The sequence below is a fragment of the Kogia breviceps genome, chromosome 13, assembly GCF_026419965.1.
Source record: "Kogia breviceps isolate mKogBre1 chromosome 13, mKogBre1 haplotype 1, whole genome shotgun sequence".
In the NCBI taxonomy this organism is placed as follows: domain Eukaryota; kingdom Metazoa; phylum Chordata; class Mammalia; order Artiodactyla; family Physeteridae; genus Kogia; species Kogia breviceps.
The window spans coordinates 59,937,427-59,962,494 of NC_081322.1; the positions used below are offsets into that span (position 1 = coordinate 59,937,427).

Sequence of the window (25,068 nt, forward strand, 5' to 3'; positions counted from 1 at the left end):
AATTCTTTGGTAAATTCCTTCCAACCACCAAAGGACAAACAACAGAAACAAAACAAATGAAAAACCTCTTCCCCTCCCTTACTCCTTCCCAAAAACCTTCCTCCAGTTTAGCCAAACCCACTTCCCTGCCCTTGAGGGAATGGCCTGCCTCCTGGCTTCTTGCCTGCATCAATATTTTCCATCTCTACAGCACAGGAAATAACTTTTTTCTATATCATGGAAATTCTGTGCCCAGTCAAGAATTTTAAAAGATGCGAAAGTTGTCACACAGTGTATCTTAATCCAACTATCTTTAATTTTCAGAAATCATAAAGACATTAAAAAGGAGCTATCAGAAATTCAAAATGCAGCCCAAAATAATTTAGGCAATTCATCTGAAGTCTAAAATCCCATGAGATAAGTGTTGTATTCAATGGATTTGTCCCTCTACTCTTATTAGTGTTTTTCTATTTGCTTAATCACCACGGAGGGTACAAAACACAGAAACACATTGTAATGTAATATTCTAGTGTAAAATTTTCTCCATCCTGTAAAGCTTTTGGCTTTACAGAACATGAGGTCATAAACAGAGATGCTACAGTGTTTAAAAGAATCAGCAATTTGTAGCTCCATTTGTAAGAGGGAGGAAAGTAAATCCTTTACGAATTAGATTTGCTTGGCAGGAAAAATGTTGCCTCTTCGGATGTGAACAAGGACCTCTTTTTGCCCCAGTTGGCAGGAAGGTCAAAACTAAATTCTGTTGCAACTTAACTCATCTTGGGCCCTGGTACATTCAATCCCTGTTCTTTTTGTAGCAAAGACCCCTGCATGGGCCTTAGTAGGATTCAATTTAGAATTCCGGCATGTCTGGGAGACTCCAAGATAGGAACAACAAAAGGTGTAGTTACATGAAGAATTGAAGTGGTTTTGAGAAAGAACGGAAAGATGATTGTACAAACTGGGTCAATGATGATGTGTCAACATAGGAGAGGAGCTGCCATTTAACCTGTGTCCCTCAGGGTGGCCTCTGACCCCCTGGGCTTACGCTTGCTGGGGATAAGTGCTACTTTTCCGATTTTACCATTCATACATTCCAATGAATTTTGATGGGACGTGCATCAATTTTGGTGGGATGTGGTGGGAAAGAAAGAAAGCTGAATTTGTAAACTTTTAATTCATTTATAAAAGAACTCCATTTGTAGTATATGGAAAATCACATATTTTGAAAATACGCACAATATATGTTCCTTTACAAAGTGGCTTTTTATTTTAAGAATATAAAAGATATTTTAAAATGAATATAATTCTATCTTATCATGATTTTAGCTTATAATTGGAATATTGCAGTTAAAGTTGCTATAAAATTACACTAAATTTAGGTATCTTTCATTCTGTCTTGTCTTTTCATCAAAGAGCAAACATAAAATTATATTATCTTAACTGGCCTGTCATTTGAAAATCTCTTTGAAAATTATAATAAGGTATTTCTTTTTATTTATTTATTTGGATCTTTTAGTTGCAGCATGTGAACTCTTAGCTGCGGCATGTGGGATCTAGTTCCTTGACCAGGGATTGAACCCGGGCCCCCTGCATTGGAGTGAGGAGTCTTAGCCACTGGGCCACCAGGGACGTCCCAATAAGTATTTCAAAATACTCCTTCATCTAAAATTTTTCTTACTTCTAATGCTGGGATGAACGGTTTACAAAATATGTTAAAAAATATTCCTGTCCCCTGGTGCTTATATGTAGTGATAATAAAATTGAGATGATCTGACAGGTTGCTCTATTAATATCAAATAACTATACCAGCTGAAGAAGAAAATAGAATATTTACACCAAGTACATTCACTAACATACACGTGTCTGTAGTGAAAAATTATATTTACATATTCATGTTGGATTGATGTGAAAATAAATTTTGAGGAGGACATGAGATTTAGCTTCTATAACTTGATAGTTTGGACATCCTTCCTAAGGAGCTCAATCTACTTTATTAGCAGGGGACATTTTTTGTTTCTGAGAACACTTGGGGGCTGTGAGGTAGATAAGGAATATTTATAGGATTTCAGATAATTAGGACCCACGTGAACATTACGTACAGCAAAGCCACTGCAGAGGGAGGAATCTCCAGGCCTGCCTGGGGCCCTCTGCCTGTAACTCCTCATGACGGCCTCTGTACAAAGCGAGAACAGTATGGGGTTTTGGACCCATGCATGTGGACTAGCTTCCACCCTGAAACCTTGAAACCAGAAGCAACTTGACCCCTACAATAGGAGTATTAAAAAAACTTTCTGTAGCAATAAGAACAGCAAGAATACAGGATACATTTTAGGATGAGAGGGAAAGAAATTATTCAAAGATCCAGAACTTTAGGGTTTCTCCAGGTTTTTTGAAGATTGTGAAAGTTATTAAACTCGTGATGTTCAATAACACTCTCTGCTCCATTTTTGGAAGTCCTCTTTTGGAAATATTCTCATTCATAAAAACAAAACAGATTTTTTTTTTTTTGGTTTCTGACCCACACCTCAAATTTTCAAAAGGATATTTTATTTGGTTTTAATTATTTTAAATGCTAGTATTTATTATCCCTTAACCAATCAACCAACCAATACGTTATCAGAACAATTAAAGATTCAACCTTACTTTTATCTGGACAATTTTAATTTCATCAAATGTTGTATCAGCAAGAGATTTTCTTGTCTGGCCTCTTCGGTGTCCAAATTTGCACTTATTTCTCATCACTTGTTCATCATCTTCTATGGGTCTTCGAACATATTTAAAACGATCTTTTAGGGCTCGTTTCCATAAAAACTGTGTAAAATTATAAAACAGGGCAGTTAATCTTCAAAGAGATTGGAATAATCCTATATAAACAATAAAATCTTTGTCTACCACTTTGGGCTTGCAATTATTTTCCCATCACAGTAATAGAAATAATATATCTATTCTTCTATTTTTCCTCACAATAATCTTGTGATAATGCTATAAATATATACACATATTGATATTTTGTATAGTACATAGCTATATATGTGTGTGTGTGTGTGTGTAGTTATATACAATGTCATATAGCTAAATATACCAGCTCTTGAGTCTAGATTTCCTAATTCCTAAAATTGGATACCTTCCACTTTACTCTAGTGTCTCAACAATGCACTCCACTTTCCTGTTGGATTCTAGAAAAGAACTGATACTGGCTTATGCATATATGGACTGACACACTTTCTTTAAATGCATCATCAGATGAAGCAGCGTGTGCAACAGAGGAGAGGAAGAGGAGGCGCCATTTGGGGAACTGCCAGGAGTTGTGCATGGCAGAAACAGAGAGCTCAAGATGTGGAAAGGTAGAAGATGTAGAAAATAGAGAAGTCAGCCCCATCCTGAAGGGCATGGTTACCCCCAAAAAGAGCTTCAAGGTAATCTGGAACCAGACCCTTTCAAACCCTTCTCTGTGGACAGAGAAGTTCTCTTCTAGATCAATGGTTCTCAAACTTCTGCCTGAATCACAATTCTTGGAGGATCTGTTAAAACACAGGTTGCTGGGTCCTACCCTCAGAGCCTCTAATTCAGTAGGTCAGGGGCAGGGCTGAGGATCTGCATTTCTTCCAAGTTCCCGAGGGGCGATGCTGATGCTGCTTACCCAGACTCTAGAGATTCTGCTTCAGCAGGTCTGAGAGGAGCCCAGATGTCTGTATCCTTTAAAGCTTTGTAGAAAATGGCTGCAGAGCAAGGTGAGGAAGCCCTCTTAGGCCACATTGAGTGGGAAGTGTGGATGGTCAGATTATGCTCTGGGAGAATCTGTCTGGCATGTGGACAGCTTGGAAGACCAGAGACATGTTTAACAACTTGGGCTTCTTCCTCAACACACCAACACTGCTAACATTCTTTCCCTCTGCTGGGACTTTGGTTTTGGCCTGGAAAGCTCTGTCCCTCTCCTCGCCTACCCTGCTGGTATCTAGGTAAAGCTTGCTCTGTTTCCAGATCTCAGCTCAGCCATCACTCCCTTACAGCCTCCCTAACAGCTCACTTCCCTTGGTTATCAGACTCACCTTTCCTTGTCAACACTTATCACACTGGTAGTTTACCCTCATCTATGTGGTGTTTTTGTTTCTTTTCTTTTTTGCTCCTTTCATTCTTCCTCTCTTCAAATTTCCCCTTCCTTTCTTCCTTCCTTCCATTCTTTCCTTCCCCTAGGCTGTGAGCACACGAAGAAGGTCTTGAGTCTACTTTGCTCACCAAACCCAGCACAGTGCTTGGTGCATCTTGGAAACTATAAACACTAGATGCCTTGTGTCTGCCCTCTGTGAAGTACATGGACCCAGGTGTTGAGCAACAGACTAGAAGCAAGACTCTGAGTCTTGGTCATGCTTGGTAAGTATCTCACTGTGTGAGGAGTGGCCAAACCTGAGCCTCAAGGCTTCTTTTCAGCCCCTCATCTTCTCTGCAATGCCATGCACTTGAATAGGCCCAAGAGTGGGTGCAGGGAAAGAAATGGCCATTTGTAGCTACACAGGCCCATATTTGCCTCCTAGTCTTGGCCACTAGATGGGTTAAGTCACTGGGTGACTTTGGGCATATCTTATGAGCTCAGGCAAGTGGGAATGCCACTGAGATCATGTTAGTCCAGTGTCTGGCACTTAGATTTTGTCATTCCCGGTTCCTTGGTTTAAGTCTCAGTAAGAGCTAGTCCCTGCCCCTGAAAAAAGCACTGGGACCTAAGTTGGAAAGACCCAGGATCCTGGACTAGCTCCAGTACGTATTAGCTAAGAAACCTTCAACAAGTAATCCCTCAGCCTTAGTTTCTTTAACTATAATGGAATAAGAAGATTAGTCCTGTCAACTGCACTGGGTTAGGGGGAGACTCAAATGAGGAGCTACTTCATGGAACACATCTGTAAACTAAAGTGCTGCTCATAAAACCCTTGGCAGCCCTGGTGGGGAGTACTGGGGCTTGGGGGTTGGGAAGGCAGCTTCGGCCCCAATTAAGCGCCCGGGTATGTATGAGTCAGAGATGCTTCCTCACCTCCCACACGCTTGTGGGTCTGGACACTGCCACTGCTGCTTTACAACAGCACAGAAATAATGGATGGCTTGTATTTTTCTTAGCCCTGAAATCTGAACTAGTGCAAATATATTTTTTTTCCCCTCATTTTTCCCACAGCTCTTAAGGGCTTCTAAACGTGAGGATTTGGTGGGAGGTATTACAGCAACCAACTGCTAGGACACTTTGTAATTGCCAATGTCTTCTTTCCAGCCTCTCCCTTCTCTCCTTAGCAAGTATCTGATAGGAACAAAAAAAGGGGCCAGTCAATGCACTGGTCCACATGAGCACTCAATCAGGGGTGTGCCCTGAGCATCTGCTACCTGCGTGGCACAGGGAATTCCTGACACAGATGCCACAATAGAAAATCTTTTGGTCACTGAACAGTCATCCTTCTTCTCCATGCTTTTCCAGCTAGAGGGGGTGTGGAAAGAGCTACATAGACACAGCTCTCCTCCAATCACTCTGAAATAAAACACAACCCTGAAGTTATGGCCTCCTGAACGGATATGTCAAAAGTCCACATATCACCAGCAGATCTTCCCCTAACATTGTAAACCCAAATATAATCATTAGGAAACATTTAGACAAACCCAAAATGTGGATCATCGTACAAGGCAACTGGACTAGGCTTGCCCAAAAAACAAAATATCGTGGAAAAAAAAAAAGGTAGGGAAACTATCCTAGAGACAAAAAGAAATTAAAGAGACATAGTAACTACATGGAATTCATAATCTTTAATTAGATGTTATAGCCAAAAATCCATTTTAAAACTTTGTTTCAATAACTGAAGAAACAGGGATATGGATTGTATATGATATTATGTAATTATTGTTAATTCTTTTGATATAAAAATGGTATTGTAGTTAGGTAGGAGATTGTCCTTATCCTTATAAGATACATGCTGAGGTATTTAGGAGTGGCAACTGTGACTTGCTTTTTTTCAGATGCTCAGTCAAAACAAACAAATAAATATGAGAAAGGAAAAGTAAACGTGGCAAAATGGTAATACCTAGTGAATCTAGATCAGTGATTTTCAATCATCAGAGATTTTGCCCCCCGCCCAGGATACATTTGGCAATGTTTGGAGACACGGTTGGTTGTTACATCAGTTTGGGTGAAGGGGTACTATTCACGCTTAGTGAGTGCCAGGGAGGCTGCTAAGTACCTTACAATGCAGAGGACAGCCCACACCACAAAGAAGTATCCACCCAAAATGCAATACTGCCCAGACTAAGAAACCTTGAGCTATGTAAAGGGTATATGGCTGTTCACTGCAGCAGTCTTTCAACTCCTGTGTAGAGTTGAAAACTTTTGAAATAAAAAGTTGAGAATATCAGTATCTTGTAATAACCTATGGTGGAAAATAATCTGTAAAATATATATATATATATACATATAAATATAACTGAATCACTTTGCTATACATCTGAAACTAACACAATATTATAAATCAACTGTACTTCAATTTTAAAAAGTTGAGAATAAAGTTAGTCCTAAAAATGACCAAATGCTTCCTTGCTGTGTGCTCTCTCTCTCTCTCTCTCTCTCTCTCACACACACACACACACACACACACACACACACACATACACACTATGTCTTCAAGAAAGTACAGCAAAAAATTTTTCTCAGAGATATCTGCTATAATAAGGTGCAAAAGACATCTATCTTATTTAGATAAGTCTACCAATGTATGCATATACGGCATATAGAGATATAAGGACTAACAGACAAATCTTATGTACACAAAGCTATAATTCCCCACAATTGTCCCTTAAATCATATAGTTCCAGTGTCACAATACACTCAATTTTTTTAACCACCTTAACTATTTTTAAGAGTAGAGGTTCAGTAGAGTTAAGCATACATTGCTGGGCAATGGATATCCCAGGCTTTTTAAAGCCAAGAGACTTGCAGACCCAGAGAGCCACGCTTGTATTGAAACCTCTAGAGCAGCGTTTCCCAATCCTGACTGCACATCGGAATCATCTGGGGAACTTTAAGGTGCCAGGGTCTCTTCTCCAGACCAACTAAACCAGAATCTCTGGGGATCCTGATGTGCAGCCGGAGTTGAGAACTGCTGCCCCAGAACACCTCCAGGCTCTGTTTTTGTCAGAACAGCAGAGATGTGAGAGGGCCAGGTGAGGCTGGAAGTCAAGACCTCAAAAGCAGACCACTTCTCCACTGGGTCTAAACAAAGGCAAGAACCACTTTATTGATGAAAGCACTGATGTAGGTGCAGTCACAGCCTTCTCTTTCCACGTATCGTGTCTCTTAAAGATCCTTCCTAGAGACTCATCTTTACACATGCGCTTCCAAACAGTTTTCAGAGAGAGACAGAACGATGATGACATGGAGAGAGAAAGAAGATGAAGGAGGATGAGGAGCGATGAACAGGTGGCACACAGAGGACTTTTAGAGCAGTGAAAATAGTGTACATGCACGTGATACAATAATGATGGATACACTTGTCTAATGGCATAAAACGTACTACACCAAGAGTGAACCTTAACGTAACCTATAGACTTTGGGTGATAACGATGTGTCAATATAGGTTCATCCACTGTAACAAATGTACCCCTCTGGTTGGGGATGTTGATAATGGGGGAGGCTGTGCATGTGAGGGTCAGGAGGGAGATGGGGAAATCTCTGTACCTTTCACTCAATTTTGCTGTGTACCTAAAACTGCTCTAAAAAAAAAAAGTGTTTTTTTTTTTTTTTAAAAGAAGACAAAGGAACACAGAGAGACACAGAGAAGTCATCAAAAAGAACAGAGCTAGAGGGGATAGAGAGAGAAAGAAACCCAAACTTAGAACAAAACAGGGACTGACAGCAAGAGACAGAAGAGACGGCCAAAGGAACAGAATCAGAGAGAGACCAGACAGAGTCAGAGAAATTGACAGACAAAGAGAAACAGATAGACCCAGATAAACAGACAGAAAGAGACTGAGGAAAGGGGAAAGAGGCATAAGATTACTGGACAATACAAGGTTCTTTTTTTTTTTTTTTTTTTTTTGCGGTACGTGGGCCTCTCACTGTTGTGGCCTCTCCCGTTGCGGAGCACAGGCTCCAGACGCGCAGGCTCAGCGGCCATGGCTCACGGGCCCAGCTGCTCCGCGGCACGTGGGATCTTCCCGGACCGGGGCACGAACCCGCGTCCCCTGCATCGACAGGCGGACTCTCAACCACTGCACCACCAGGGAAGCCTTTTTTTTTTTTTTTTTTTTTTTTTTTTTTCAAAGTTCTTATTGTAAGAAAGGTTGAGAGAAACAGAAGGGCTCCACATTGTCACTTACAAAGCCACAGCCGTCCTCATCCAGGAAAGGGTGGGCCTGCAGCAGGGCATTGACCACATCGTTATACTGCTGGGTGGTGGGGTACCTGTTTGGTGCGGCAGGGAGGACATTTTTCAGTTCAAGAAGCCCACGTTCCTCCTCATACGATGAGTCTAAATTACATTCACTTTTCTTCAAATCGTTCTATATGACAGTGTAGACATTGAAATATTGGGCAATGTTGGACTTAACTACCAATATGTCATGCAAAATCTGAAGAGAATCGGTTCCAAATGAATTCTAGTCTACTTTGAAAACACACCCTCTCCCAAAGCAGCAAGTCTGCCCTGTTATTACTCACAGTGAGCCTTCCAGATACTTCGTCATGTCAGCCTGGAGAAACTCAATGATCCTTATCCTCATGCTGTGATCAGGACACTTCTGTTCTGCTAACATGCATTTGACATCATAAGGAAACTCTGGTAAAACATAGGACTTAGTCCATTGTAAGGCTTTATTCCCTGTTAGAACCTGTTTCACATTCCTTCTGTTAAATAAAAACACACAAAGAGTGAAATTCTGTTTCAAATATACACAACATGTTAATTCTCTACACCCCGAGAACTTATGATAGAAACCACTTTCTTGAGGCCGAAATATATGGAAGTCATCAATCCATCTTCCATCCAATCATCTACCTGCAAATGTTTGAGGCCTCATCGGGCATCTCTGTTTTCTTTCCCTTTGCACACACACGAATATTTGTCATCCTGGAGAAAAATGTCATAACAGTATAGACTATAGAATAAAGTCTAAAGTTGGAAAGAATTTTGATCCATATATCTTGAAGAGTTAATATGTAATGCATAGCTCAAAACTGAACAAGGTATCTAACTAAAAGAGAGTAAATTGCAATTCAGCAAAGCAAATGAGGCATATGATAAACTCTTAGCACCTGATTCAGAAAACTCTTCTAATTAACTTATTTAGCTTCTGTTTGTAGTGAAATACAAGAGTCACTTAATTTAGTTGTTGTTGGCTATTTTAATAAGGTAAACTTGGTCTCTACATTTAAAATAAATTTCAGATATTCTGATCCATTCAGATGAAGTTGCTACAAAAGGCTACAGAAAATGATAGCTACAGAAAGCAGATCAGTGGTTGCCGGGGGCTGGGGGTTGGAGTGAAGACTGACTGAAAAAAAGGACACCAGGGAATTTTTAGGGTGATGAAAGCATTCCAAAATGGATTGTGACAATGGCTGCACACCTGCAAAAATCTGCTAAAATTAACTGAGCTGTATACTTTAATGGGTGAATTTTATGTTATGAAAATTATACCTCAATAAGGTTTTTTATAAAATTAAATATCAGAACCACTTTAAAACCTTAAAGTTAGTGATTGATCCAGTGTATAAAAAGTAAAATTTCCAACCAAGTTACCAGAGACAATAGATAGCTTTTAATCCAATTCACTAACAGGATTGATTGGAATGGAAGTGAAGTAATAGAGGCAAGCCAAGCAGAAGACAAAGAAAGATTTCCTAAGTTAACTTAAGTAGGTTAATTTTCTGGTACAAGCATGGAAGCCTTAGTAGTCCAAATAAAATTCAGATGAGCTTTGAAAGGCCAGGTTTCCTTTAGAATTTTAGGTCATATTTTGTAAGAATGCAAGAGGTATAATGAAACATGGGGAATAAAGAAAAGAGGAGAAAGAACTCTCCTCTCCTCTCTTTTCATGATAAGCTCTTTCTCCTTTTTTTCCCTCTTTGGCAGTAACTGCATCAGCGATGAAAATATGTCCTGGCTAAAATGAGCACACTGTTAATTTCAACGCTGGCTTCAGTACAGCAACAGGCAGTGCCCAGAAGAAATTTTTGCCTCAGCCCAAATTATTTTCCAGTGTTCCTCCCTCATTTCATTCATTTATTCAACCAATATTTATTGGGGGTGTACTAGGTGGCAAATACTCTTCTACAATCCCTATTTCCTTTCCTATTCTATTCTATTCTTTCTTTCTCCCATGATCTCTCCTTATCTACTTAAACCGAGGGTGTAAAGTAATGGCAAGTTTTGTTTGCTGTATTTTGTGCCTTCCCAAGATTTTTGAAAGGTGCTGCAACTGTGCAGGTGTTAAACTTGGTTTCAGTACAAGATTTTAACATCTATCTCCTTATCCTCGGGAGTTTCAAGCTAATTTAGCTGCATGACCCCCTTAGACCTGTGAGGTTGCCATGTCTTATTTAGTGCCACATCAATGGATAACTTCCACATTCCAATGCTATAAAATAGGGCTGGAGGCAATTTTTTACCTTCTTGTTCTATATATTTTTTCTGTAGGTCTTTTCAACATCAGGGTAGGCACTATATAGCATGGTCTTATTTCTGTCAAATACCTAGAATGTAACTCGACACATACAAGCTCTATCAAAGCCAGATATTCCATCTTGTTCCTAATTAGACAAAATCAGGGGCATCAAATTTTCCTTTTCTTTACATTAAACCAATTTAACAGGATATTTGGGGAGTGAACAGAATACAAGCTATGCTAACTAATACAAGTCAAAATTAGTATTACACAGAATACTAGAATCAGAAATTTAAAATACACTCTAATTTAGGTGCAGATAACTGCAGGCACAATCACTTCCCATCCATAAAACAATATTTGCATTGGATTTTAAAAACTTTACTGTGAGGTTAAGATTATTCATATCTTTATTGAGGTAGAGTTGGGCAGAACACCCTAGAAGTCAACTTAAAGTAAGTGCACAGAGCAGAAAAAATTCCCAGACTAAGAGGATGCTGATATTTCTGTTCCTACCTCTGAACCAGTGCCCTTCAACAAGATACAACCACAAAACAAAGATCTTTAATCCAGTGGATCTCAACCCTGGGTACACAGTACAATCATCTGGAGAACTTTGAAAACATGTTAATGGCTAGGATTGATCCCAGTCTAACTAATCCGAGTCTATTGCACTAAACACTAAGTATGTATGTAGAGTTTATATTTGTAATAAAATAAAACTTACAATAAGGTTAAGCTGACACATATGATAATTAATAGTATTATTACTGCAGTATGTGCTAATTTAAAAAAATTATGAGGTGGAGCTTCTCATGAAAAAGCTCATTGACTGAGTGGAGTCAAGATGGCGGACTAGGAGGACGTGGAATTCATGTCTCCTCACAACTAGGGCACCTACCAGGCACCAGTGGGGGACCACAGACACCTAAGGGGATGGGAGGAACCCCCAGCGACTGGGTAGGATGTGGGCCGTGGGGGGAGTGCAGGGGGAGGAGAAGTGGAGGCGGGGTTGGACTGGCACCCCTGAGGGGCAGCTGGGGGAGGGGAAGGGATCCCACACTTGCAGGGGGAAATTGAGTAACGACTGGGAGGGCAGAGGATCAAAAGGGAGCGTGGCCAGGTTTCCCCTGCCCACTTGGACCCCCAGGAACCTGTTGAGATCCCAGGCTTGATCCTCTGCCCACCTAGGCTCCCTCCAGCTGCATGGGTCCTAAGGGAATGGGAGGGAGAGAAGGGGGAGCAAAAGTAAAGGCCGGACCTCTGGGAGGTGGCTGCGGGAGGGGAGGAGTTCCTACACCATAGGACCCACCCATGATTAGGGGTCCAGGGTCGATAGGGGAGACCCTGGTGGAGACTGTGGGGGAGGCATGTGAAGGAATGGAAAGGAACAGGGCCAGTGCTTTCCCTGTCCACTTAGGCACCAGGGAGCTGGTTGGGCCTAAACCCCACCCACACACCCTCACCCAGGGCCCTACATCCAAACTCGGAACTCCCTCCAGAGGCCCTCCTTTCCATGCAGGTCCTAAGCAGAGGCCCCGCCCCATGCTCAAAGGTCACCCCCCCCACATGCCTAGGTCCCGCGCCACCTTAAACCCCACCCCCTGCTTAAATTCCTCCCCTGCCCATAGCCAAGGTTTTCTTTTTTCTTTTTTTTTTTCTTCTTTTAGATTGGGGTTCTCTTTTACCTTGTTGATTCATTGCTGTTGATACTTTTATATTTGTTTTTCCTAATAAATCTCTTATTTTTCTAATTTTATTTTATTCTTTATATTTTGTTAGTGATCTCTCCTTTTGACTTGTTCCACACACCCCACACACACCTTTCTTATTTTATTATTTTCCTTTTTTCTGTCGTGGTTTTATTTTACCTTGTTGCAGTTGTTTCAATTATAGTTTTATTTTTCCTAATATATCTTTTATATTTCTAATTTTTTTTTTATTCTTTGATATTGTAATAGTCCTTTTTTTCTTTCTTTCTTCCTTTTTTTTTTTTTTTTACCATGCCAGGAAGCTTGCAGGATCTTGGTTCCCAGGCCAGAGTTCAAGACTGAGCTCCTGTGGTCCAAACCGCTGGACTAACAGAGAAACTCAGACCCCAGGGAATATCAATCAGAGTGAGGCCTCATGGAGGTCCTCATCTCAGCACCAAGACCTGGCTCTATCCAACTGCCTGCAAACTCCAGTGCTGGACGTCTCAGGCCAAACAAACAGTAAGAAAGGAATACAGTACCACCCATCAAAAAAAAAAAAAAATGAAATGACAAAAAAATTTGTAACAGATGAAGGAGCAAGGTAAAAACCTACAAGACCAATAAATGAAGACAAAATAGGCAACCTACCTGAAAAAGAATTCAGAGTAATGATAATAAAGATGATCCAAAATCACGGAAACAGAATGGAGAAAATACAAGAAACATTTAACAAGGATCTAGAACAACTAAAGAGCAAACAGTGAGGAACAACACAATTACTGAAATTTAAAAAAAAAACAAACCTCTAGAAGGAATCAATAACATAATAACTGAGACAGAAGAATGCATAAGTGAGCTGGAAGATAAAATGGTGGAAATAACTGCCAGGGTGAAGAATAAAGAAAAAAAGAATAAAAAGAATTGAGGACAGTCTCAGAGACCTCTGGGACAGCATTAAATGCACTAACATGCGAATTATAGGGTCCCAGAAGAAGAAGAGTAAAAGAAAGGGTCTGAGAAAATATTTGAAGAGATTATAGTCGGAAACTTCCCTAACATGGGAAAGGAAATAGTCAATCAAGTCCAGGAAGCACAGAGAGTACCATACAGGATAAACCCAAAGAGAAACAAGACAAGATACATATTAATCAAACTATCAAAAATTAAATACAAAGAAAAGTATTGAAAGCAGCAAGGGAAAAACAACAAATAACATACAAGGGAATCCCCATAAGGTTAAAGTTGATTTTTCAGCAGAAACTCTGCAAGCCAGAAAGGAGTGGCAGGACATATTTAAAGTGATGAAACGTAAAAACCTACAATCAAGATTACTCTATCCAGCAAGGATCTCATTCACATTCGAGGGAGAAATTAAAACCTTTACATATAAGCAAAAGTTAAGAGAATTCAGCACCACTAAACCACCTTTACAACAAATGCTAAAGGAACTTCTCCAGGCCAGAAACACAAGAGAAGGAAAAGACCTAAAATAACAAACCCAAAACAATTAAGAAAATGGTAACAGGAACATATATATCGAGAATTAACTTAAATGTAAATGGATTAAATGTTCCAACCAAAAGACATAGACAGGCTGAATGGACAAAAAAACAAGACCCGTACATATGCTGTCTATAAGAGACCCACTTCAGACCTAGGGACACATACAGACTGAAAAGGAGGGGATGGAAAAAGATATTCCATGCAAATGGAAATCAAAAGAAAGCTGGAGTAGCAATTCTCATATGAGACAAAATAGACTTTAAAGACTATTACAAGAGACAAAGAAGGACACTACATGATGATCAAGGTATCAAACCAAGAGAAAGATATAACAATTATAAATATTTATGCACCCAACATAGGAGCACCTCAATACATAAGGCCAGTGCTAACAGCCATAAAAGGGGAAACTGACAGTAACACAATAATAGTAGGGGACTTTAACACCCCATTTTCACCAATGGACAGATCATCCAAAATGAAAATAAATAAGGAAATACAAGCTTTAAATGACACATTGAAGAAGATGGGCTTAATTGATATTTATATGACATTCCATCCAAAAACAACAGAATACACTTTCTTCTCAAGTGTTCATGGAACATTTTCCAGGATAGATCATATCTTGGGTCACAAATCAAGCCTTGGTAAATTTAAGAAAATTGAAATCATATCAAGCATCTTTTCTGATCACAACGCTATGAGACTAGATAGCAATTAAAGGAAAAAAACTGTAAAAAATACAAATACATGGAGGCTAAACAATACACTACTAAATAACCAAGAGATCATTGAAGGAATCAAAGAGGAAATAAAAAAATACTTAGAAACAAAGGACAATGAAAACACGATGACCCAAAACCTATGGGATGCAGCAAAAGCAGTTCTAAGAGGGAAGTTTATGACAATACAATCCTACCTCAAGAAACAAGAAACATCTCAAATAAACAACCTAACCTTACACCTAAAGCAATTAGAGAAAGAAGGAGAAAAAAACCCCAGTTAGCAGAAGGAAAGAAATCATAAAGATCAGATCAGACACAAATGAAAAAGAAATGAAAAAAACAAACTGAAAACTCATTCTTTGAGATGATAAACAAAATTGATAAACCATTAGCCAGACTTATCAAGAAAAAAAGGGAGAAGACTCAAATCAACAGAATTAGAAATGAAAAAGAAGTAACAACTGACACTGCAGAAGTACAAGGATCATGAGAGATTACTACAAGCAGTTGTATGCTAATCAAATGGACAACCTGGAAGAAATGGACAAATTATTAGAAAAGCACAACCTTCTGAGACTGAACCAGGAAGAAATAGAAAATATAAACAGACCAATCACAAGCACTGAAATTGAAACTGTGATTAAAAATCTTCCAACAAACAAAAGCTCAGGACCAGATGGCTTCACAGAAGAATTCTATCCAACATTTAGAGAAGAGCTAACACCTATCCTTCTCAAATTCTTCCAAAATATAGCAGAAGGAGGAACACTACCAAGCTCATTCTATGAGGCCACCATCACCCTGATACCAAAACCAAAGATGTCACAAAGAAAGAAAACTACAGGCCTATATCACTGATTAACATAGAGGCAAAAATCCTCAACAAAATACTAGCAAACAGAATCCAACAGCACAATAAAAGAATCATACCATGAGCAAGTGGGGTTATCCCAGGAATGTAAGGATTCTTCAATATATGTAAATCAATCAATGTGATACACCATATTAACAAACTGAAGGATAAAAACCATATGATCATCTCAATAGATGCAGAAAAAGCTTTTGACAAAGTTTAACACCTATTTATGATAAAAACCCTCCAGAAAGTAGGCATAGAGGGAGCTTACCTCAAAATAATAAAGGCCATACATGATAAACCCACAGCCAACATCATTCTCAATGGTGAAAAACTGAAACCATTTCCACTAGATCAGGAACAAGACAAGGTTGCCCACTCTCACCACTATCATTCAACATAGTTTTGGAAGTTTTAGCCACAGCCATCAGAGAAGAAAAAGAAATAAAAGGAATCCAAATCAGAAAAGAAGTAAAACTGTCACTGTTTGCAGGTGACATGATACTATACATAGAGAATCCTAAAGACTCTACCAGAAAACTACTAGAGATAATCAATGAATTTGGTAAAGTAGCACAATACAAAATTAATGCACAGAAATCTCATGCATTCGTATACACTAATGATGAAAAATGTGAAAGAGAAATGAAGGAAACACTCCCATTTACCACTGCAACAAAAAGAATAAAATACCTAGGAATAAACCTACCTAGGGAGACAAAAGACCTGTATGCAGAAAACTATAAGACATGGATGAAAGAAATTAAATATGATACAAACACATGGAGAGATATACCATGTTCTTGGATTGGAAGAATCAACATTGTGAAAATGACTATACTACCCAAAGCAATCTACATCTTCAACACAATCCCTATCAAACTACCAATGGCATTTTCCACAGAACTAGAACAAAAAATTTCACAATTTGTATGGAAACACAAAAGACCCCGAATAGCCAAAGCAATGTTGAGAAAGAAAAACGGAGCTGGAGGAATCAGGCTCCCTGACTTCAGACTATACTGCAAAGCTACAGTAATCAAGACTTATGGTACTGGCACAAAAACAGAAATATAGATCAATGGAACAGGATAGAGAGCCCAGAGATAAACCCATGCACATATGGTCACCTTATATTTGATACAGAGGCAAGAATATACAATGGAGAAGGATAGCCTCTTCGATAAGTGGTGCTGGGAAAACTGGACAACTACATGTAAAAGAATGAAATTAGATCACTCCCTAACATCATACACAAAAATAAGTTCAAAATGGACTAAAGACTTAAATGTAAGGCCAGGCACCATAAAACTTTTAGAGGAAAACATAGGCAGAACACACTATGACATAAATCACAGCAAGATCCTTTTTGATCCACCTCCTAGAGAAATGGAAATAAAAACAAAAATAAACAAATGGGACCTAATGAAACTTAAAAGCTTTTGCACAGCAAAGGAAACCATAAACAAGAAGAAAAGACAACTCTCAGAATGGGAGAAAATACTTGCAAATGAAGCAACTGACCAAGGATTAATCTCCAAAATTTACAAGTAGCTCATGCAGCTCAATATCAAAAAAACAACAACCCAATCCTATAAAGGGCAGAAGACCTAAATAGACATTTCTCCAAAGAAGATATACAGATTGCCAACAAACACATGAAAGGATGCTCAACATCACTAATCATTAGAGAAATGCAAATCAAATCTACAATGACGTGTCACCTCACACCAGTCAGAATGGCCATCATCAAAAAATCTACAAACAATAAATGCTGGAGAGGGTATGGAGAAAAGGGAACCCTCTTGCACTGTTGGTGGGAATGTAAATTGATATAGCCACTATAGAGAACAGTATGGAGGTTCCTTAAAAAAGAACTACCATATGACCCAGCAATCCCACTACTGGGCATGTACCTTGAGAAAACCATAATTCAAAAAATTCATGTACCACAATGTTCATGGCAGCTCCATTTACATTAGCCAGGATATGGAAGCAACCTAAGTGTCCATCAACAGATGAATGGATTAAAGAAGATGTGGCACATATATACAATGGAATATTACTCAGCCATAAAAGGAAGTGAAATTGAGTTATATGTAGTGAGATGGATGGACTTAGAGTCTGTCATACAAAGTGAAGCAAGTCAGAAAGAGAAAAACAAATACCGTATGCTAACATACATACGGAATCTCAAAAAAAAAATTGGTTCTGAAGAACCTAGGGGCAGGACAGAAATAAAGACGCAGACATAGAGAATGGACTTGAGGACACAGGGAGGGGGAAGGGTAAGCTGGGACGAAGTGAGAGAGTGGCATGGACATATATATACTATCAAATGTAAAATAGATAGCTAGTGGGAAGCAGCCATATAGCACAAGGAGATCAGCTCGGTGCTTTGCGACCACCTGGAGTGGTGGGATAGGGAGGGTGGGAGGGAGACACAGGAGGGAGGGGATATGGGGATATATGTATTCATGTAGCTGATTCACTTTGTTGTACAGCAGAAACGAACACAACACTGAAAAGTAATTATACTCCGATATTAGATGTTAAAAAAAAAGTCATTGGCTGGAAAAACTTTGTTTAACCTTAATAAGGAAGAAAAGTCACCTAATTATTTTACTCCCAAGGAATAGACAATATAGGGCTCACCTAGGATGAAGAAGATGGCCCTAGGGGCTTCCCTAGTGGCGCAGTGGTTGAGAGTCCGCCTGCCGATGCAGGGGACACGGGTTCGTGTCCCAGTCCGGGAAGATCCCACAGGCCGCGGAGCGGCTGGGCCCGTGAGCCATGGCCGCTGAGCCTGTGCGCCCGGAGCCTGTGCTCCGCAACGGGAGAGGCCACAACAGTGAGAGGCCTGAGTACAGCAAAAAAAAAAAAAAAAAAAAAAAAAAAGATGGCCCTATTCAGAACAGGGCCAATGAAACTCCAGCTCTCCTAAGAAAAAATCTCAATGTACAGAAGGCAGATGTTGAGCCATGGCAGGGAGCAGAAGAGACATACATGAGGGTAGGGACTACTTGTTTTATCTCCAGTTACATAACTTACTTAATAATTAGGACAATTCATAATATGGTCCAATTTTGTGTGCTGTTTTATTATCAGCTAGTAACCAGTGTGAATTCTCAGATCCAGCCAAGGTTCAAGCCTACTAATTCTCCAGGCCACACTATGCATGTGTTAGCCGTTGTTTCTCTCACCTCAATGCCCTAAGTTTCCCTCGATCTTCTAGGCTCACCTTAGCCCTCTCCCAGGTGGATTCTCTTCCCCACTCTCCTGCCTCTTGGGTGGTCTTTCTTGTCTGAATCTCCCACGTGGCCTGGTCCAACACTGGCCCTGTGAGTAGTCATCTTATGTCTCGGCTCCTTATCTGTTTGATTTCCCTATGTCACTGTTGAGTGGAACAGTTTGTAACAAAAATGTTGTAGAAAGTTTTAGGAACATTTGAGAGAGATATAAAACATGAAATGTAACATTCTATGACAGACAAACAAAGGCAGACATTAGTTCCATAAACTTGTGTTTTCATACATGAAATTGAAGTGTCACATCACTAAGTCCACAAGTTTGAGATATGAAAACTAGTGGGACCCCAGTGCAAAAGAGGCAGATCTGGGGATTGGAGTAGAGTCCTCTGTATATACAAAGCGTACCTAGGAATTAGACTGTGGCTGTTGAGAATTACAAAATGATCAAACACCACCGAAAAAAAGTCCCAAAGAAGTTTTCTCAGTATCTCACCAGGCTCCAGCTGCATCGCATGTGGATTCTCTACAGAACAAAGGGCAGAGTTCACATCACCCTCAACTGACTTCTGGTTGACTTTTGGAGTCGTTATGAATCATGCCTGCTTTCCTAGAATTTAGTTAACAAACGACACCTTTTTCTAGCGGCCCCAGCTTGGAGATAATCTGCTATCTTGAGGGATTGTGATGCTTTTCTAGTCTTGTAAAATGGTATTGCTTTCTGGTCCTCAAGGAAGAAGAGCAAGAGACGAGTGAGGACTTTGCTATGAAGAACAGCCTTTCTCGCTACCGGTCTTAGTCTTCACATCTAAACTACCACTACCATCAGCAGTAGTACTCCCACCATCGGAAGAGAAAGCAGTGACAAATACCATGCTCTCCAGGGACCTAACTGTGTTCCACAAGCCTACATTCATTTTGTTCTTTTCCACACCCAAGCTTGCAGACTTTATACCCTGAAAATGGTATATATTGGGATGCCCAGTTTTTACATTATCAACTCTGAAACTAAACGGCATGTAACCACAGCAACATCTAAAAGTTTCAGTGTTGGGCTTCCCCGGTGGCGCAGCAGTTGAGAGTCCGCCTGCCGATGCAGGGGACACGGGTTCGTGCCCCGGTCCGGGAGGATCCCACGTGCCGCGGAACGGCTGGGCCCGTGAGCCGTGGCCGCTGAGCCTGCGCGTCCGGAGCCTGTGCTCCGCGACGGGAGAGGCCACGACGGTGAGAGGCCCGCGTACCGCAAAAAAAAATTTAAAAAATAAATAAATAAATAAATAAAAGTTTCAGTGTTTTTGGAACATAGAAGAAAAGAAAGGAAGCTAGAGGAGGCTTAGACATTTGTTTAAAGAACTTGCTATCACCTTACCATAGGACAGAAAAGGACCTTATAATACATATCTTCAAAATAGGGGCCAAATTTCACCAAACTACAAAGTTAAACAGAAATGTTGCTTCTGTGTTATGATGCCAGTACTCTGAGAATTACCTGCTTTACTTTACCTAGGCAAGACTTTGCACTGCTAAGGAAACAAAGTAAACAAGAAGTTCTGAAAAGCCCAATAAAGAGATACATGCCAATGAGCAAGGTGAGATGCCATCTCTGAAAATAGTGAACAATGTCACTGCAAGACATGCAAGGACTATGAAGGAAATGCTGCTTCCTTGCTGCAACTGATGGTAACTACCACTAATTCAGAAAATGTTTGCTCCACAGTCTCAGCATTTTGACGATTGCTTTTAATTTATGTTTTACAGCTCTGGGCTATCACAGCTGCTATTTAATCTATGAGACTTCCAGAAGAATTTAGTTTCTGAAAGGCACGTGTGAACACATAATCAAGCATAAAGTAGAGGTAAAGATGTGGATGGCATCATGCACTCTGCTGTGGCACAGACAGGCACCTCTCAAATTCTCCCAGTCCTTGCTTGCCAGTGTGAGATTCAAGAACCCAGGAACTCTGGGGGACCTGACTAATCAAGCAAAGAAGCATAAAATACATAAATCTTTTATTTCTTCCTATTCCCCAATTCTTCTTGGTATTGAGAGATGGACAAAGACCCAGAAACTTCTGGCCTTTACCCTCAATATTTACACTTATTAGCATGACAGGCACAGAAACAGATCTCATGGAGCTATCATGTCTGAGTCCCTCTTTCTTTTTAATTTCTCATTCATACAAAAGAAAAGGTAATGAGACACTACTTACACAATTGTTGCAAAATGGTTGAGTACTGCTATTTTGTAGTTCAGAATTATCAAAATCTGGTAGTTCAGGGCTGAGTGGATCTAGGGTAGCTTTTTACTAATCCACCTGTATACTACTAGATTTTGAATCCTGACCTCACAGTGAACAGCATACATCCTCAGAGCATCTTCTAAATGGAGATGGAGGTGTAAAATTCACTTCTCAAATCTGGCCCAGAGTGCTGGTTTTATGTGCCTCATGGAAAAAAAAAAAAAAGACTGACAGTCTTCTCCCAGCTGTGTGTCACCTAGGCTGTGACTTGCAGTTCCTCCACTTCGTAGTGTCATAAAAATAAAAATTTCCTATTTGTAAGGATTCAAGTAACTTGATTTATACCAGATTACCATTAAACTGGGTGGCTTAAACCATAAACATAATTTCTCACAGTTATGGAGGCTGGATGTTCCAGATGAGGGTGACAGCAAAGTTGGGTTCTTGGTGAATGCCCTCCTCCAGGTTTACAGAAGGCTGTCTTCTTGCTGTGTCCTCATGTGCCAGAAAGAGAGCTAGCTAGCTTTCTGGCCTCTTCTTATAATGACACTAATCCCATCCATGAGGGGTCTACTTTCATGACCTAATTACCTCCCGGAAGTCCTCTCCCTCCAAATAGCATCATATTGGGATTAGGGTTTCAACATATGAATTTTGGAGGGACACAGCATCCAGTCTATTGTACACCTCCAGAAATGACCTGCTACTACTACAAAGGGTAGTCCAGGGACAGCTTGGCATTTCTTAGGGGGGTCTGTTAGAAATGCTGAATCTTGAGCCCCACCTCGACCTACTAAATTAGAATCTGCATTTTAATAAGATTCCTGGGTGACCTTGAATTACATTTGAGTTCGAGGAGCTCTGGTCTAGGGCCCTGCTATATTTTGTTTAAGTCCTCCAGGAGAATCTAATGTACAGTCACAGTTAAAAAGCACTGTCTTGTCCATTGGCACAGCACAGAGGCTCCTTACCTCCCTAACAGCACCTCTCATCATTCCCAGAAAGTCCATTTCCTCTGCCTCTGTCTCTCACATTCCAAAAATACTTATTCCAAGTAGAATGCCCTACTCTGTTTCAGGTGCCTGTACCTTTGCACATGCTGTTTGCTTTGCTGTGAATGTCCTTTTCTTCTCTTGCTCCATCTTGCTTCAGATGAAATTCTAATCATGTTTCAAAATCCTCCCTCAGTTTTTGTGCAGCCTTCCCCCAGGGGCGTTCTCCATACTCACTTCCCTGAAAGTCTTATTTATCCTTCATCTGTGCTTTTTCTGTACCCTGTGCATATCTATTTCTGCATCTGTTTCTCAATATTGCAGTTATTAACATGTATCTTTCTTGTCAGACTCTGAGTTCCCCTAGGCAAGGACAAAATTGCCCCCGCTTCACCCACTGTCTACATAATACCTAGCTCATGGGATATATTTAGCAACTTTTGGACTGAACAAAAGGGAAAAAGAGACTAGAAATCCAGCTTATTTTGATCTCTTCAAACACGTCCCATTAGATTTAATGGGAATGGGCAGGAGTCAGAGAGTTATTTATCAGTCATGTCAGCCCAACTGTCCCTGATTTGGTAATTTCTGTTTGGCTGGGTCCACAGATATCTTCCACGGAAGGAAATTTTGGTTCTAGCTCATTTCATTTGGGTCCCTGCTCAAGCATTACTTAGTCAAAGTTTAAGGACTTAACTGAAAACCCTGCCTGAGATAGAACCCTCCTATAGCTAACACACACATATGCACATACACACGTCACTCACTCTCTATTCCTCCCTTTTTTCTTGGCATTATTAGCCTTCATAGCACTTAAACATATTTACAATGTAATATCATATGTATTTGTTATTCCCCCCCACCATTAGAACGTGAACTCTGTGAGGTGGGAGGCTTGGTCTGCTCTGCTCACCCCTGTACCCTCTGTGTCTACCAGTGCCTGGCACAGAGTAAGCACTCAGTAAGTAACTACTGTGGAATGAATGAATGAATCCTGACTTAAGTAAGACATCTTTAAGTCATTATTTCCTAAGGTGTTTCCTGTAATGTTAATAGCTGTTACACAAAGAAAGAATTCTGGGCCAGACAGAGTGAAAGGGGTTTTCTTACTGTAGGAGTCCTCATAGCATTTACTATGTTAAGGTACACTGGGAATCTCCAATCAAGGACTAGAGTTACAATATAACACTTCCAAACACACAACCCTTAGGTATGGGGTGTTCTATACACCTGTGGGGTAGGAGATGTGGGATCCTGCACTTCACTCTGAGGGATCTTTGTGGTTTCACTGACCTGGGACTCAGCATCCAAATGTGACAATTTATCACCTATGTTGTCTTTAGTGCAATTCACTGAACCTCCCTTTGTTACGACGTGCTGGCTAAGATCTGCTGCCCCTTATCTGAACTGTGTGTGTGGTAGTGATTACAAACAATACATGAAGTGCGGACCCACTGACATCTTCCCTCCTGAGCATAGGCGGGTGGGTACAATCACTCTTCAGCATCTTATAGCAGTAGCCAGACCCAGAAAAAAATCATCGTTAAAATAATTTTTAAATATGAGTGAAACTGTGACTAATTTATAATTACACCCAAAGGCTGAAGCAAAATATCTGCATGCACATATTTAAAGTTCAAGCCAAGTGTTTTTAAAGTGACATTTAGGAAACCTCTACCTGTTTATCTGATTTCATGCCTTACTAGGTACTAAAAGGGAAGCAAACGGTTTCAAATAGTGTAGAGGAAAAACGAAGAATAGCATGGAAAAAAAGTCTTTCTAAAGGATCGCCAACACATGTTGAGCATGGGACCTTATAAGCCTTCCATCAAGAAAGGGCATTTAAGCAATTCGGTAAAGAGCACGAGATCACCTATCACCAAAGAAAACTGCATTGTGTCACAGCACCCTAGTGTTTCCTTGGGATTTGGAATTCATCCACTGGGACACACACATCGTTTCAAGGGCCAAAGTCACGTGAATGTCCTGCCCCTAGAGCCTTCTTTGACTTCTTGTCTGCAAATAATCTGGATGGAAAACACATGTTCATTTTAGGGAACTTGGGAAGAAATATCACAAGAATGACGACGGCCACCTTGTATGCTGTGATAACAGCTGCCAGGTACCTTAATTGTCATCTCACGAGCAGGTGGGCGTTCCCATCACACATTGTTCAGAGACCACGTGGAGAACAAGTGAAGAGTCGGGATTCCCACCCAGGTGTGTGAGACCCCAAAGCTGGCACTTGGTCCACCGTCCCTCCCTGCCTCTTGAAAGCAGTAGCCAACCATCGGCTTTCTAGCCTGTTACATGCGAGTGGCACAAAAACTTTAATTCTGTTTAAAAAATGAGCATATTCAGCAGGAATTGTATCAAAAAGGCCTAAAACGAAATTGATGCTATTCAAATACTTCTCCTGTCCCATGAAGATATATTCAGTCTTTCATTGGACCGTGCATCCTCATTTCAATTAAAAACTCCTATTTAGCCTCTGTGTGTCAGGAACTATGCCAAATGCTGTTGACAAGGACAAAAGGGTATGGTCTTTGTCCAGGAGGTGCTTCTAAGGAAGGAATACAAACTTTAAAGTGATCAGTTCCATCATCTAGTTTTACAAGTAAAGCAAGAGAAATGTAGAGGATGCTACACACAGAAGGGCTCCTTGCCTGACCCGGAATATCAATGGAGGGGCTTCCTTCCAAAAGAGGGATTTTGAGCAGAGTCTTCAAAAATGAGCAGGGAAGAGCACAACACAGCCTGACCCAGGAGCCATGCAACAGGCTCTTAATCAACACCTGTTGAATGCATAGCACCCTAGGCGGAAGGGCAGGAGGAGGGGATCAAGGGTGGCCCCAGTGATTTTTAACTCACACGGCTGCATGATGGAGCCACTGTCTGAGACAGGACTCGGGAAGGGAGAATCTTCTGTCCCACTCCACTCCACAGCCCTGGACAAAGGGCAGGACCAGAGTGAAAATATTTAAAACAGGTACCCCTGCCTTGGCCTCATCTGCCCACACATAGCTGATTGCCCAGGAGGGGACATCAGAGCCACAGTAGACCCCTCAGTTCCTCTTCCCCAGATACTGAAAGGCTGAGTCCGTTGGCTGGAACGACCTGAGCTGTTTTCAGGGAGAACTTCCTCTGGAGGCAGTGCTATGGCCACACCGTGTGAATGCGACAGAGCAGCCCTGAGTAGCAGGAT

At 40.6% G+C, this 25,068-nt stretch overlaps 1 protein-coding gene across 1 annotated transcript in view; it reads right to left on the minus strand.

Annotated features, from left to right (window-relative positions):
• Window positions 1–25,068, minus strand: part of SAMD3 (sterile alpha motif domain containing 3) — a 47,022-nt gene that overhangs the window by 16,558 nt on the left and 5,396 nt on the right. Inside the window, 3 exon segments of the mRNA XM_067010744.1 lie at window positions 2,623–2,790; window positions 8,320–8,404; window positions 8,660–8,845. Coding sequence (XP_066866845.1) covers window positions 2,623–2,790; window positions 8,320–8,404; window positions 8,660–8,845 — 439 coding nt within the window.